At 48.7% G+C, this 16,551-nt stretch overlaps 1 protein-coding gene across 2 annotated transcripts in view; it reads left to right on the top strand.

Moving 5' to 3' along the window:
- Positions 1 to 16,551, top strand: part of GABBR2 (gamma-aminobutyric acid type B receptor subunit 2) — a 341,289-nt gene that overhangs the window by 96,207 nt on the left and 228,531 nt on the right. For both annotated transcript variants that reach the window (XM_078061504.1, XM_036074158.2), the window contains exon 2: positions 10,885 to 11,022. In XM_078061504.1, the coding sequence (XP_077917630.1) occupies positions 10,885 to 11,022 (138 nt within the window). The remainder of the gene's footprint in view (positions 1 to 10,884; positions 11,023 to 16,551) is intronic.

Below are 16,551 nucleotides of genomic sequence, written 5' to 3'. Positions count from 1 at the left end.
GCTGTAGCTGCTTATGTCTCTTCAATTCTGGTTTGACATCAGTGTCCTGCACGATAGGGGACATATTTTAAATGCACAGCATGCTTTCTTTCTACTTTTTCCTGTCATCATCTTTTTTTTTATCTCTCTTTAAAGTTTCACCTTTCTCTAATAGTTTTCCAGGTGTTTTGATTTCTTACATTTCAAAATTTTTCCAGCAGGTGGTTGGGAATGTTTATTAGTTGATGCTAATTGCAGTAACAGACACTCCTGTATGAGAGTGGTTTCATGTATTAAGGTGGTTTCTTGCTCGTGTCATAGTCAAGTGCAGGTCAGAGGGGTGTGTTGGTTGGGCCCTCTGGGGAGCAGGTGCACTGGGAAAGGTACGGGGCGGCGGGGAGGGAGCAGAGAAAGGCAGGACAGGTCTTCTGACTGGGGGCAGATCTGGCCCCCATGAAAAGCAGGGCACGGAAGAAGCAGGGTGGGGAGAAAGAGGCCCAGGTAGCATTGTGGCTCTGAGAAAGTCCCAGCCAGACCAGGGACTCCAAGCTTGCCTGCTGTTGAGACTTGTGCTGGCCAGAAACGGTGAGCCCCAGTTCCACCGCCAGGCTCAGCCAAGCGCTGGGTTGCCAGGCAGGAGTGGGGCGTATCCCAAGGGCATGGCTCCCAGAGGCTATCCGCTCTTGAGACTATCCTCCTTCTGGCAGTTTCTCTTGAAGTGGCAATGCCCTTCCATGATGACCACAGGGATTTGGGTGGGGGAACTCCACCACTTCTAACTTGTAGGACCTTGGAGTCTTCCCTACTCATACTGTGGATGGAACAGAGAGTGCAGGACACCCGTGGAGGGGCTTCATAGGCCAATCCCGGGCAGAGCGCACACCACCTCACTCACCTGCCATTGCCCAAAGCTCAGTGGTCACAGGTGATTGTGAGGAAGACTGCGGAATGTAGTGTCGCTTCGTGCCTAGAGAGAAAAGCAGAACACAGATACCCTGCAGCGGGGATTTGGTGTCCCTACCCAGACTCTGCCTCTTCCTCACTGTTGATACTTGGTGCAAATGACTCACCTCTCTGACCCTCAATTGCTTCATCTATTAAAATACGAATAATAAAAGGACATACTTCACAGGGTTGTTGTGAGGATTAAGTGTGTTAATATATATATAAAGACATGAGAATAGTACCTGGTACAAATAGATGCTGTCTTATTACTATTACTCCTAATGTTTCCAAACTTAATATGTCAATAAATGTTTCTTGAGTATCCGCTTTGTTCGAGGAATTTTATGTGTCGCAGGGACCTACTTGTTTCTCCTAGCACTTAATAGGGGCTCAGAAAATGTCTGAATGAATGAATTTCCATGGGAAAACAAGATAGTGTTTAATTCAGTTGGCCATGGTGCTGGGCTAATTTTAAACATGATTTCACGATAAGAAATGTGAAGTCCTGTTCTTCAGCTCAGAAAGTCAACCCCAGAAGAACAGAATGAGAAAGATTTAACATGGTTGCGAAAGCAGGCTGGGTGTGAGAAGCCTACTGGTTTAAAAACGACCTCCTATCTTTATAAAAATAATATGTGCATTTAAAAAATTTTTTGAGTAAAACAAATAGGTACAAAGAAGAGAGTAAAAACAAATCGTTCAAAATCTCACCATTTTTAACATTAGATGAGTCTCATTCCAGACATGTTGCCATGCATACGTTATATGGAGAAAGATGGACAGAAATCATTTTATAAAATGAGATCATTATTACATGCTATTTAAAACTGATGTTAAATTTTATTTTTTTTGAATGCCACAGGAGAAAATAAGGAAATATAATTACTCCACATTAAACGGTTTTGCCTTCACTACAGACAGTCCTGTTTTCTGAAATATCAAGGGTAATAAAAGACAATGAAAAGCAGTGAGGTTAGAGTCCTGGCTTTTAAACTCCAGTTTTCAATTGTAGATGGTATTGATCCAAGTTTTCCTGTGGAAGAAGAGGAAATTTGCAGTCCTACAACTTCTTTTCCCCTCCTCCTCCTTCTGAGTTTTATGTTATGTTATTTTCTTCACTTTGCCGGTTGTTTCGTGTGAAATGGGTGCAGAACTCACAATTGCCCCTTGTTAACCACAAGCCTCCGTTCTTGAGATCTGTGTTTTGAGTCATGTTATGGTTGGCTGCATTTCTCATCAAGTAGTCTTTTTCTCCACCCCCCCCCCACTGCCCCAAGAAAGTTTCATAGGTGTTTTGTTACCAAGAGATTATGTGTGATGCTTTAGTAGTTTTTACTGATAGTAAGGTCTGTGTGAAGTAGGTGCCAAATACAAGGACTGCATTCTAAGGTTGCATTAATAGAAGTCCGTGCTCAGAATGTGGGAGGTGATCATTTCGTTCAATTTAGCCTCATGTGTAGGCATGCTCTGAACAAATCAATAAGGAAAATACAACCAACAGAAAAATGAGCAAAGTCACTGGTCCCAAAGAAGAAACAAAACACATATAAACATATGAAGAGATGGCTTATCCTCTTTAATCATCAGGAACAGACAAATTGAAATGACATCAGTATGTACAAGATTGGCAAAAATTAAGGTTGATAGGGATGTGGAGTAGTGAGTCCTCTCAAACACTGACAGTGGGAGTGTCAATGGATAAAACCACTTTGAAAAAATGTGGGAAATCCTGTGATTTAATGATTCCATTTCCAGGTTTAGACGCTAGGGGAGCTCTGCACGTATGTGCCAGGGGACACATACAGAAATTTTCAACCGTCTTATTTACAACAGCAACCAAACAAAATACTGGTAATAATCCAAGTGTCCACCAGCGGGGCAAGGAACAAATAAACCATGGCATATTCCTGCCCTGGAATACTACACAGCCCTGAAAATGAATGAACTGCCGTGTTCAGCAATAAACATCTCACAAACAACACACAGCCATTAAGAGGTTTTTAGTTCAAGTTTCAGGCAAAATATACAGCATGATTCTACATATATATACATTCAAAAACAAGTAAAATTACATGATATAGTGTTTAGGAAACATAGACATGTAATAAAACAATAAAGAAAAGCAAGGAAGGGGTACCTGGGTGGTTTAGTCGGTTGAGCGTCTGCCTTCGGCTCAGGTCATGATCCCGGGGTCCTGGGGCTGAGCCCCACATCTGGCTCCCTGCTCATTGGGGAGCCTGCTTTTCCTTCTCCCTCTCCCCCAGCTTGTGCTCTCTCTCTCTCAAATAAATAAATAAAATCTTAAAAAAGAAAAGCAAGGAAGGATAAATTCAGACTAGGGGTGCCCCCTGGGTGAAGGAGGGGGTGATCCTCAGGGTGGCCACACAGAGGCTTCCACACAAGCTGGGTGTTGGGTATACCATAGGTTCGTATTACTATTTTTCATATTTTATGTAAGTTGTATGTATATGGTATATTCTTTTCTACAAATATTTCATAATAACGGTCTTTTTTTTAATTTTTTTTTAAATTTTTTTATTGTTATGTTAATCCCCATACATTACATCATTAGTTTTAGATATAGTGTTCCATGATTCATTGTTTGTGCATAACACCCAGTGCTCCATGCAGAACGTGCCCTCCTCAATACCCATCACCAGGCTAACCCATCCTCCCAACCCCCTCCCCTCTAGAACCCTCAGTTTTCATAATAACGTTCTTATTTAAAATAAAATAGTGCTCTGAAGTGACATTGCCTGGGATGGAATCCTTACCCTTTATATGACCTTGGACAAGTTATAACTTCTCTGGAGCTCCATTTCCTTCTCTGTAAGGGTGGAAATAATAATAGTATACCTGCCTTATAACAGTATTGTAACGAATAGGGTAATTTACATGAAGTTCTTAGTACTGTGCCGAACACAGAGTGAGTTCATGATGCATGTTAGCTAGCATCCCTTTTCTGTGCGGGGCAGATGGAGGTATTTGGGGGACGGGGGTGCATCCTAGAAATGTCTGTCCTCTGAAGCCTCTGGTGACCACAGATGGAAAGGGTGTGACACCATATCCTATGGGGATGATTAGAAGAGGTCGTTTGGCCTGAAAGCATCTTCTGCAGTCAAGTCAGGCTGCCCGAGTTTAGGTGTCTGAAGGGCTCTCGTGGGTATGGAAGACTGTACGAATTCTAAAACGCCCCAGAGCAGGGGTGGGCAGCCACGTTCATTTGTTTATGTATTGTCTGTGGCTGCTTCTGGGCTGCAAGGGGTTGACGAGTGACAACAGACACCATATGGTCCCCAAAACCTAAAACATTTACTGCCTGGCCCTTTACAGAAAAAGTTTGCTGACCTTTGCTCTAGGATGAGAACTTGAAAGAGAAATGCAAAAGGAGGGTGATATTTAAGACTTCATAAGAAGCAGAGCTGGCCAGAGACAGCTTAGCTCCCCCGTGAAGGAGTGAGACTCCTGCCACCGGGGAGATGTAAGCAGATGCCGACTGCCCCTGGAGCAGGGGGCATGGAGGAGGGCTTTGTATCTGGGGCAGATTGGACACATCAGTGTTCAAATTCTTCCTGAAGTCTGAAATTCTGTACGGAGTAATTCTCAGTTTCAAATTGGTCGTTATTAACTCTGACATTTCCTTGGCATTTTTACATTTTAACTCTCAGCAACATTTGCTTTGAAATTTTTAAGTCAAAAAAAGTATTTTAATTCTTTAAAAATGAGATTTAAATGAAAAATGGGATGTATTCCAGAGTTCTACTTTTTCATTAAAAAAATGGATTTGCATGGCTTTTGGATCTATTCCCATTTATAGGTGCTGAATTTTAAGAGCCTATATGTGACAAGTGTGTCCTTACCAGGAAGAAGGGGCCATCGGAAATGAAATCAGGGCAGGGAGTTTGGGGGCAGTGACCGTGAACTGCTGTAGGTGTGGAGTCCGTGGAGGGCAAAGAGGAAACATACTGGACAGGGAAGGGGAGTGGGGGCGGGGGAAGCAACAGTTCCTGAGGGTCTACTGTGTGCCAGGGCCCATGTCCAGGTCGCAGAACTGCAGATCAGAGGCTGTGGCCCATCGATAAGCTTTGAACTACTGCATGAGAATGTGAGCGGGTGGGAGGGCTCTAGTTGGAGAGGTGGGAAAGTCGGAGAACATGATAAAGCCCATAGCTTTCTTCCAGGACACAAGAACCCCCTTATAGGGACTCTGAGAGCAATTCATCAAAAGCCAAAGCGCTCAAAGACAGCTTGCCATAAACAATTTCTCAGAATGATAGTTTTGCCCAGTGGCCAGCTCACTAAAAGCCGTCTGACAGACACCTTAAATGGGGGAAGTAGAGAAGCTTTGGCATCTCCCTGGTTCATGCAGGGGCGGGTCTGAAGTCTGCAAGAAGAGGACGGTAATAAACAGGCATTAGGGGAACGTCTCCGAGTGCAGCCTTTAGGAAGGACTGAAATGTGAAACACAGGTGAAATTGACTTTCACTGGAGCTGGAAGGACGAAGCCTCGTGAAATGGCCGTGTGAAGTGTCTGCGAGGAGTCCCTCAGGAAACTCAAACTTAGAGAAAATCCCCCAGTGATTTGGTGAATTGATTATCGGGCAAACTGATGTGCAGTGGATTAACTTTGAGGGAGTGTGCTCAAGTGACCGGCTCATCCAGCCTCGCTGGCGGGCCACTCACCTGCCCTTCCCTAGGCCAAAGACAAAGATCATACACTGGCAGGGACCTCTGGGGTCCTCCCCTTCTTGGTTTCCAGGCATTTTATGCTGCTAGCAATAGAATGCCCTTCTCAAATTAAGCATCACATGGAACCCTGATGCTGAAGACAGAATAGAAACAAGGAGAGCTACTGGTGGAAGCGAAGGCAAGGAGCCCAGAGGCCCCCTTGCTGGCTCTAGAACATCTCTGCCAGGTCCTAGGCCCCCGAGGGGCTGAGCTTGACAACCTCCAAGCTGGTCCAACCACAAAGACTCAGCTTTGGTCAGCTGGAAAGTCCCTCTAATTAGGCCACTATTGGTACCAGGCAAGAAGACACAGTACCAGAAATGAGGATAAGGGAGAATAGCAGCTAAAATGGGACAGATATGTCCATGTGATTTTTATTTGGTAGTCACTATCAAAGTGTTCTCTGTAGGGGAGCCGAGGGAGTGTGCTGGGTGCCCGGAAGGTGGCTTATCCTGCCTCAGGTCCACAGCGCTGATCAGGAGGAGGCCTGGGCTTGAAGCATTATCCTGGGGGAAATGGTCCTTTCTAGAACACTGCTAGCTTTAACATCCCCTTTGCCTGATGAGCTGAGTTCTCCAGACTATTGAGAAAGCTCTGAACTGGGAGTCGTGAAATCCCTCCCCTAATCCTGACAGGACCGTGACAAACCCCCTCCCTCCCCTAGTCCTCGGTGTGCATCTGAAAATGAAGGTACGGGGCTGGCTAGATGAGCAATGCCCACGTGTTTGGATTTCACACATCAGTAAAAGCTAAAGGAGCGCTGCGGGGAGGGGGGCCTGGAAGAGAAACTTAGATTAAAAAAAAAAAACACTTTATTTTGGGGGCTCCTGGGTGGCTGAGTCAGTTAAGCATCTGCTTTCAGCTCAGGTCGTGATCTCGGGGTCCTGGGATGTAGCCCCACATCGGGCTCCCTGCTCAGTGAGGAGCCTGCTTCTCTCTCTGCCCCACCCTCCCCCCGCTCGTGTGCGCGTGCTCTCTCTCTCTCTCAAATAAATAAATAAAATCTTTTAAAAAAAACTTTATTTTGTCACATCAGGACATTAAAAACAAAACCCATCTATTGTCTATAATTTTATAACAGAAAAACATTTTAACATCATATAAACTAGGAAGTATCTATAAATTAAGGATAGTTTTTAAAAGGGAATACACTTAACTTTAAGGAAAAGCTCATTATATTATTCTTACTTTTCTCATTTTACTTCACTGTGTGAGTTTTCTGCTGCTGCCATAACAGATGACCACAGATTTCGTGGTTTACGCCACAACCACGCATCGATCGGCTCACAGCCCAGGGGCCAGAAGTCCAGGCCTTGTGTGATTGTGTTGGGTCCTCTGCTCGGGACTTTACAAGGTGTCAGCTGGGCAGGGTTCTTAACTGGAGGCTCACCTGGGGAAGAGCCAGGTCTTTTTGATTTTAGGACTGAGCCCCCCATTTCCTTGACCTGTGGCCCCCTTCGTCTTCAAGCTAACAGGCACACAGAATGTATCTTATGCTTGGAATCTCTGATTTTACTCCCGCTACCAGCAGGAAAGATCTCTGCTTTTCCGGGCTTGTGTGATTACATGGATCACCTGGATAATTCTTTAAGGTCAGCTGATAAGAAACCTTAATGATATCTGCAAAGGTTTTGCCTGTAACATAACAGATTCATGAGAGTAAGATCAAGGGGCACAGGTCATGGGGGCCAGAATTCTGCCTTCCACACCCAGCCTGGTGAAAACGGAGTCAGAGTAACATTTTGGAAGTATTAGAAGATTCTTCCAGCTCAAATACTGGTTGTCAAATAGTCTCCTGTTCTTGAATTGACATTCAGAAGTTGTGTATTTGGGAGAAGGCAGGACATCATCATTATTAGAGAATCTTGCCCAGACTAGGTGCCGGGGAAATGTTTGCAGAGAAACAAGTATTCCTAAGTTCCTTGTTGCTAATATTATTTTAATGCAGCTTTGATTATAAATTTCATGGTGCTTTATTATCATTGTCATTAGTTAACAGATTAGAAAACAAGCTAAAATCATTACAGGAATGTATTAAAATGGGAAATGATTCAGTAAATCATGGTAGAAACAATTAAAACATGACCTGCTCTGTTCTATCTGCTGTGTTCTGCAGAGGGTGGAAACGCTGCTTTCAATCAAGGAACAGGGACAATTAATAGAGGGCCCCAGGAAGCAATAAGAATTTAATCTTTCTTCTTTCCCTCCCCCCTTCCTTCCCACCTTCCGTTTTCTCTCTCTCTCGGCAAAAAAATTAGCATGGTCATTTTTTAAATTAAATTTAAATTTAAAAGTGGCATTATTTCCCAAATCCCTGCAGGCTGCAATCCAACGCCCTCACTTGGCCCCTTAGCCTTCGCCCAGGGCGCTTTGCCGCCATCCGGGGGTGTCCACAGCCCGCCCTGCCCCTCTCCCCGCTCGACCACCGTGCCCCATGCGCCGTGGCCACCTCTGCACTGTCTCACCGCTGGACAGTGGGCTCTCTGAGGCCAGCCACCACTCACACTCGTATTTCCAGCTCTGTTGGCACCCACTGTGGGTCAGAGTCTCTCAAATGAGGATGGAGCAGCAAGTACTAACCCCTCTGGTCCCACATTATGGTCCCTTAAGGGGAAGGGAGAGGGAGCAGAAAGGAAGAGGAGGACACAGAATGGAGAGGAAGACAAAAATAAGGAGAAAGATGTGGACGCAGAAGGAGAGGAGAGAGGGCAGATACAGGAAGACTGTCAGAGGACTCCGTCATGCATGCGACGGATTCTTGCCGAGGCCCCTGGGTGAGCTCTGGGGGAGACGGCTGTGAAAACAGTGACAAAAATCTTTGCCTTCGGGGGCTTACATTCTAGTTGGGAGGTCAATCTACAGGCAACAAGAAATAGACAAGATGATTTCAGATAATTTTAAGAACTGCCTTAGGGCGATAAATAAGGTGGCATGTTAGGGTGTGACTGGGGGTGGGGGACATTTTGTATAAGGGGACAGTGATGACTTCTCTGAGGAGGTAAGAGCTATGCGGAGACCTGGATGATGAGAAGGAGGGAACCCTGTCGAGAACCAAGTGAATACTGTCCCTGGCAAAGAAAACAGGAAGTGCAAAGGCCCAGAGGCAGGAAGGAAATTGCTTTCCATTTCAAGGAGCAGAAAGGAGGCTGGTGAGCTGTACTTGGTGAGCAAGGGAGAGAGTGGAGGGAAATCAGGTCAGAGTGGGAGGCAGGTTGCACCTTGTGTCTTCTTGTATCCATTATGACAGGGAAGGTTCAGACCCTGGTACCAAACCTGTAAATGATACAAAATAGTTATTATATAACCAGTTAGCCTACCACGTAGAGCCTTTGCTAGCTGCCCTGCCTAAGAGTCATCTGATTGGGGGAATTTAAGCCCCAGGCACCTTACAGTTCTCTACAACTGACAAGATGTGCCAGCCTGTAGTGATTTTCTTTTCTGTCCCCAAAGGTTATTTTTATTGCCTTATAGGACGTTAACCCGTTTTGTATCTAATTTGGCAATCTTACCTTATTTCTTATTTTTCCATTCACTATAAAAATCTGTCTCAAGTTTCCTTTTGAATCCACTTTGTCATCCTGCAGATCCCCCTATTAATGAGTTAAATAAAAGGTTGACACGTACCCACTATCGATTTTCATAAAAAGTATGTTTTTAACCTTTTGAGAATTATATTCTGCTAGGAGTTGGGCTTTAAGCGCACTGAAAGCAGGACAGTCAGAAGGACCGGTTTATGTTTTACAAAGCACCCTCCGACGGCGGCTGGGTGGTGAGCAGGCTCACCTGGGCCCCCGGGGAAGCGAGAAGCCCGGCTGGGCGCCTAGCTCTGTACACGGAAGAGATGACCACGTGGCTTGAATGATGGAGGTGCAGGTGGAAGTGAGTCCTAACTGACTCCCGATATTTGAGGACAATATGTCCTTGTTCATTTCCATACTGGATCGCCTGGATCTGTTTTAGGGCTCGGTTCTCCGCTCTAGGATGTGAGCGCCTGGGCAGGGGGCCGGGTCCAACTTGTATGCTACTAAGTACCCAGCCCTGGACTGAACACAGCAGTGCATGGCAAGTGTTTGCTGAGCGAATTCTTCCCCCTAGATTCTCCTCCTCCTCCTCTTCCTTTTCTTCCTCCCCTTCTTCCTCCTCCTCTTCTTCCTTCTTTTTTTATTGTGATAAAATATGCAAAACATAAAATTTACCATTTTAACCATTTGTTAAGTGCACAAAAGAGTGGCATATAGGTACATTCACATGGCTGTGTGACCATCACCACCATCGGTCTCCAGAATGTTTCCATCCTCCCAAACTGACAGTCTGTACCCATTAAACACTGACTCCCCATTCCCCTCACCCCCAGCCCCCCCAGCAGCCACCATTCTCCTTTCTGTCTCTATGAATCTGACTCCTCTAGAGGCCTCATCTAAATGGAATCCTACAATAACTGTCCTTTTGCATCTGGCTTGTTTCACTTAGCATAATGTCATCAAGGTTCATCTGTGTTGTAGAACGTGTCAGAATTTCCTTCCTTTTTAAGGCTGAAAAATACTCCGTTGTGTGCATATGCCGCATTTTGTTGATCCCTTCATCTCTTGATGCATATTTGGGTTGTTTCCCCTTTGGGCTGTTGTGGATAGTGCTGCTGTGAACATGGGTGTGCAAATACCTCTTGGAGTCCCTGCTCCCGGTCCTTTGGGCTGTCTACCCAGCAGTGGAATGCCGACTCGCATAGCAATCCCAGTGAACCTTTTTGAGGCCTTGTAGTACTGTTTCTTCCTGCAGCTGCATGTCGTACGTTCCCACCAGCAACGTGCCAGCATCCCAATTTCTCCACATCCTCGCCAACACTTACCATTTTGTGCTTTTTTGATGATCGCCATTCTAATGGGTGTGGATTTGTCCCCTTTTGACATGTAAATGATTCCAGGAAGGGGGAGACCCCAGAGTGAGGCATTGGGGGGCCCTTTCCTCTGTGTGCTCTGCCGGAGAGCCAGCGGTCCTGGATTGGGAAGGTGCTCAGCGGGAGGAGAGCCAGGATGGGGGGGTTCCAACATCACACTCGCTGAGCTTATAGCCTGGGCTGCTGGCTGGCTTAGAGAGAGGCCTCCCAAGTGGGGGAGCTGAAACCCAGCAGGTTTCCCATGAGGAAATTTGTTTGTGTGAATCCACCGTTGGGCCCCTGTCCCTGGGGAAAGCTGTTTCTAATTCGGGCTTCTCTTTCTGTCTCTTGCTCTCCAGTGTGATAATGCAAAAGGGTTGAAAGCCTTCTATGATGCAATAAAATACGGGCCGAACCACTTGATGGTGTTTGGAGGAGTCTGTCCATCCGTTACGTCCATCATTGCGGAGTCCCTCCAAGGCTGGAATCTGGTGCAGGTAAGGTCCGGGTCTCACCTTTGGTTGTCTTTGGCCACCAGTCTTTTGCAGGAATGGTTCCTTGTGCAACATGGCTCCTAAGTTGCCCAGTTCAGGCCTCCCTGACTCTTCCCTGGATGAATGATTGCCCAGCCCCCCACCACCCCACCTCCTGGTCTGACCCCCCGGGCCTGTGCTGGCACAGCCCGCATGGTGGGTCTCTGTGAGGTAGCCCCAACACTTCCGCTGCATGTTTGGAGTCCTTCAGTGACGTCCTAGCCTGACTCTGTCACCAGTGTCCGGCCAGTCCGCCTGCCCAGTGTCCTCTGCTGTCCCTGCCACTCCCTCTGTGCCTCGGCCCCTCGCAACCACCCACCCTTCCCCAAAGGCGTCTTGCACCTTCGGGCCTCTGAGCCCTGCTCTCACTGTTTCCTAATCAGATGGGCCTTTACCTACTCGCTGCCAAGCCCCCCTCCCCCACTGACGGGGTCTTGTCCACCAAGACTGCTCCCCCACACACACACACAAGCCTTTGCTGGGGCTCCTGGCCAGGGTTCACTCTTCACACTGGCTAACGTCATACACCAGCCAGCCAGGGAGTGCATGGCCTGACGTAGGCGACACTCAGCAGCGTCAACTGTTGTTTTGAACGGGAGAAGAAGAGTGTGGAAAGATGAGGGGTGGCCCACGCAGTTTGATCATGTCTTTGCTTCAGCCGTCCAGCCATCCAGCCATCCAACAGCTAGAATTCTGCGCCTGGGATTTTGGTAGACTCTGGGGAGACAGTGCTGACAGGACAGATAGGCGCCTACCCTTCCGTGCTAGGAGGGAGGTGGGCAGTGAGCAAGTAGGCAAGTCATCATCTAAGAGCTAACACTTGTGTCATACGTGTACCAGACTTAGAACATACCAGACACTGTTCTGAGCGCTTATTTGCATTGATGCAATCCTTATACCTGCTCTGTGCTGTAAGCACTATTATCATTCTCATTTTATAAATCAGAAGACCTGGGCACGCAGAGGCCTAGTGACTTGCTCAAGGACGCTCAGCACTTAGGTAACCGAGCAGGGGTTTAAACTCAGGGAGTCTTGAGCTGAGACTGTGGTAGGAAACTGCCAGGACGGAAATAAGCAGGGTGATGGGACTAGTGGTGACCGCCCCAAGGCAGTCAGGAAGGGCCTCTTGGCGGAGGTGACATTTGAGCTGAGACCCAAAGCGTGAGAAGGAGCTGGCTGGGTCGATGGAAATATCGATGCAGATGGCCTGTGCTGGGAAAGAACTTGGCTCATTCAGGGAGCGGAGAACGGGGCAGTGGGGCGGGAGCGTGGTCAGTGGGGAGCCGGGGTGAGAATGAGGAGGCCAGCGGAGCCTGACCACAGCAGGATCTGGTTTCCCTGCAATCCTGTTGACTGAGGAGCTCGCATGAGGTGCTGGGGGTAGAGCCCCGACCTCACAGCTCAGAGGGAGGCCGGAGCTCCCCGTGACTGAGGTATGAGGAGGAAGGGGGTGAGGTCCCAGGGAGGGCCATGCACTCAGCCCAGGGGCAAGGAAGGCTTCCCAGAGGAGCAACGTGGGGCTGGCTGGAAAGGAGGAGAGGATGTTGGACAGCTGGAGCCGTGCAGGAGAGCATTGCTGGCAGAGGAAACGGGGTGCTCAGGAGCGGGAGGTGGGGGAGTGCGTGGGCCTGGGGAGCAGTGAGTCATTCACTGTGGCCTGAGCAGGCCACGCTGAATGCGGGTGGATATAGCAGGAGATGAGGCCCGAAGAGCAGCTCGGCATGCTGTGGTGCAGACCGAACCACGTGCCTGCGACCCAGCGCCACTCACCTGGCTTCGAGCCCCGTGGCTCCTGCAAACAGCCGTGAGACCTCGGTCGGGTCACTCTCTCTGTGTTTGAGCTTCCTTTCCTGAAAACTGAAGAGCTCGCTCCACTCCCTAGGCAGCAGGGCCAGGCATTCCCCTGTACAGGGATTCCCCTGTAGAATCAGGGGAGGGAGAGGACTGATCTCATAGGACGGCTGTATGGATTCAGGGATGAAATTGTGATTAGAGCCAGGCCTGGCCCATCCTAAGCACTAAGTGTTCCTCGTTGTATTGTCACCCCTGCCCTGCCTCCTACTGCTTCCTGAGTTGAATACCTCGACTCCGCAGCATTCTGGGTCTTTCTTGCCACATTGTCCCCCCCACCCACCCGAGATGCCCCATTCTCCCCATGCCTAGTGTGTCACCCATCCTTGGAGACCCAGCTTAAATGCTACCTCTTCCAAGAAGCCTTTCCTTACTGTACTCTCTAAGGTAGCCCCTCGAAAAATTCTTTTTCTCACTTCCCTGCATTTACTTCTAGCAGAACACGTACATAGCCCACCCATCGTGCCCTCTGCCTGTCCCTCTCTTAGGGTTTTGCCCCAGTGGGGGCATGTTTAGCTGGGTTGTACGCTCCATAAGGACAGAACCTGGCCCTGAGTTCCTCTTGTTTTTCCTAGTGCTTAACACTCCACAGACATTATTCTACGTCTGTTGAATGATCAGAGGGGTGGAGGGAGGAAGGAAGGGATGGAGGGTAGAAAGACCTGCATGCAGATGGACATTTTGCTCAGACATGGCAGGCCAAGTTCCCTGGACAGTCCCCACACAGAGAGGAATCAAGGGAGCTTCCGGACCTTTTCATAGCCTCACTTGGAATGGTTTGCTCCTCAGAATTCTCTGAGGAGCTCCAGGAGGGAGTACAACGCTGAGGACTCTGGCTTGCCGGCCAGAGCGACCTGGCCTCAGCATGAGCAAGGAAGGCCTCCAGCTTCGAGAAGTTGACAAGACAGGAGACTGGGTTATGAAGTCGGGACCGTGTTAGTTATCACTGCATAATGAATCATGCCCAAATTTAGTGGCTTGAAACAACAATAATCATTATTGCATTATTTCCTTGGGTCAGAAATTCAGACGCAGAGAATGGCTTATGTCTGCACCATAATGTTTGGGGTCTAGCTGGAAGATTTGGAGACTGGACTCTAGCATCATCTGAGGGCTTGACTGGGGCTGGAGGATCAGCCCCCCAAGCAGCTCCCTCACATGGGGGGACACATCGGTGTCTCTCCTGTAGGTCTCTCATAAGGCTGCTAGAGTGTCCTCATGGCATGATAGCTGGCTTCCCCCAAAGCGACTCATCTAGAGACCAAGGCAGAGGTGGAAAAGTCTTTTAGGACCTTGCTTCAGAAGTTGCACACTGTCATTTATGCCTTATTCTCTTGGTCATACAAATTAGTGCTTATTTAGTGTGGAAGAGGACTATACAAGCTGTAGTGGGAGGTGAAAATCACTGGGGCCCATCTTGAAGGCTGACTACCACAGGGAGGAGGGATTCTGGGAAGGAGGCAGGATCGCAGGCTGCCCAGCAAAGGAAGCTCCATGCTGAGTCCCTTTTCTGTTTTGAGGAACTCCTGCTCATCCTTCAAAACCCTGGATAAGTACCTCTTCCTCTGTGATGCCTTCCCTGATCCCTTTCCTTCTGTGCCTCCCATAGCCCCAGAGTGAATTAATTGCTCCTTCCTCAACAGAGCCTGCTCTGTGAAGGCCATCTCCCACAAGCCAGTGTAAATTGGTTCTTGTGGGGAGGGAGCGAAACATCCTACTCTTTTTATGTACAAAACACAGAGATACATACGGTACATAAGTAGATCTATAGTATCTGTGGCATTAAAATTTCATGAGCGGTGCAGGGATAGGAAAACATGTCTATAGGGGCTTCTCAGGAGAGTAATGGCGAAAAGAAGATTGGGAAGCGTGGTTCTACGTCATGTCTGTTGCATCCGATATTTTGTCATTAAAGGAATTACATTTTGTGGGAGATGGTTTATTCTATTTCCGGGTGTTCCCTGCTAGAATATAAGCTTCTTGGGGGGCAAGGGGCCCCCATTTTCTTTGTCCCCCAGTTCCCAGGGCCTAGCACAGGGCCTGGCACCCAGCAGGTCCTCACTGAGCGCCGAACTGACCTAAGTGCAGGGCGCGGGCTGTGGAGCCTGAAAACCCTCCGTGGCAACAGTTTCTTCCCAGCGTGGACGTGACCGTGGTGAGGTGGAGGGCATGGGAGGGAACGCAGATTCTCGGCCCCCACTGCAACAGGATCACTCTGCATTGCTGCAGGCAAGCACGGCCCACCACTGCCCTGGACATCTGCGGGGGGACTGCATAAGGTCAAGGGCTCCAACTGCACACTGATGGGGCCGCCAAGGGGCAGGGAACTGGATGGTGCCTGGCAGTTCGGAGAGCTCTGGGGACCTTGGAGGCAGAATCACAGGATGAGCCCAGGAGAGTAGACTTCTCCCAGCTTGTGGAGCCAGCCGAGGAAAGTGGAGCAACAAAGATCAGGATCTTGATAGGAAGTAGCCTTGGAGCTTCTGCCTCCCTCCACGTTCTGGGAAGGCAGACTCTGGGGACCTCCCGGCCCCCTCCCCACCTCTGAGAGGCTGAGCTGGCTTTAGAGATGGTGCAGGGGCTGGAGGAGTGGGCCTACATTCACTCAAGGGATTCAGTAATCCCTTAACTTATTCAAAACTGGGCTCCCAAACAGAGTTTCGCAAATGGGAAAATGCATGTAATTTGTGTAATTGAAAAGGAGCTCTGACTGCCCTTTGGGGGAACAATGCTTGCTGGACAGCCTGGAATGTGTAATCAGTTGTTTCTGTTCCCTGGTGCTACGAAAATAGGGATTCGCGCGACGGAGGGGTGAAAATTCAGCCTGGTGCCAAAATCGGTTAAATTTAACTTTTGCCTTTTGCCGGGCTTCTTGATTCCTGGTTGCTGCGTCGAGAGGCTAATATTGTTTAAGTCATGATGTGAGTCACTCGGCCACTGGGGAGCGTCAGCTCAGCCAGCTAGATGCGAGGACCTTCTTAGAGTCCAAGCTCTGTCCCTCCCTGACCTGGTCAGACGCCGCCCTGGGGGAGCTCAGAGCTGGGCCTCCCTGGCAGGGACCTATCAGGACACAGGCTGGGAGGCATCTGGGAAGGGGCAGGGTCTGGCCCTGGGAGACAGCATGTTCAGACTGGAGGACACACAGGACGCAGGAGTCTTCGCCTCCAGAGCTGCATGGCTCTGTGAGAGATGTTGCTGGTTCTCAGTGGTATAGGTGGGGAGATGGGGGAGCAATGGCTGAAGTTAGTGGGGAGCAGAGCTTCCACTCCCTGCAAGCAAGCCCTTATTGCTGAAGGCATCCAGAATGGGGCAGGCTGCCTGGCTGTGAATGAGGGGGTTCCCTGTTGCCTGAAGTTGCCCGAACATTCCAATCTCATCCAGGCCTGCTGCTGGGGAGATCTAATACAGAGAGTGAGCATAGACCAGGTTCCAGGCTCTCAAACTATATTGTAAGAGTCACTTATGGGGGCTGGGGATGGGCTTGTGTTAATGCAATTCCCGGGCTCCACTCAGCGGGTCCAGGCTAAGGGATTCAGCAAATGCCTCAAGGGCTGTAGATCCACTTGTTGCCCCAGCTGCCATTGCAATGCCTACAGCTCAGGCGACTTAGATGCAATTAATTCTTGGAGTCTTGCAAGACCG

This window comes from Halichoerus grypus, chromosome 14 (genome assembly GCF_964656455.1).
Source record: "Halichoerus grypus chromosome 14, mHalGry1.hap1.1, whole genome shotgun sequence".
Classification (NCBI taxonomy): Eukaryota; Metazoa; Chordata; class Mammalia; order Carnivora; family Phocidae; genus Halichoerus; species Halichoerus grypus.
Note: the sequence above shows the minus strand (reverse complement) of the source record. Positions and strands in the feature narration are given on the sequence as shown.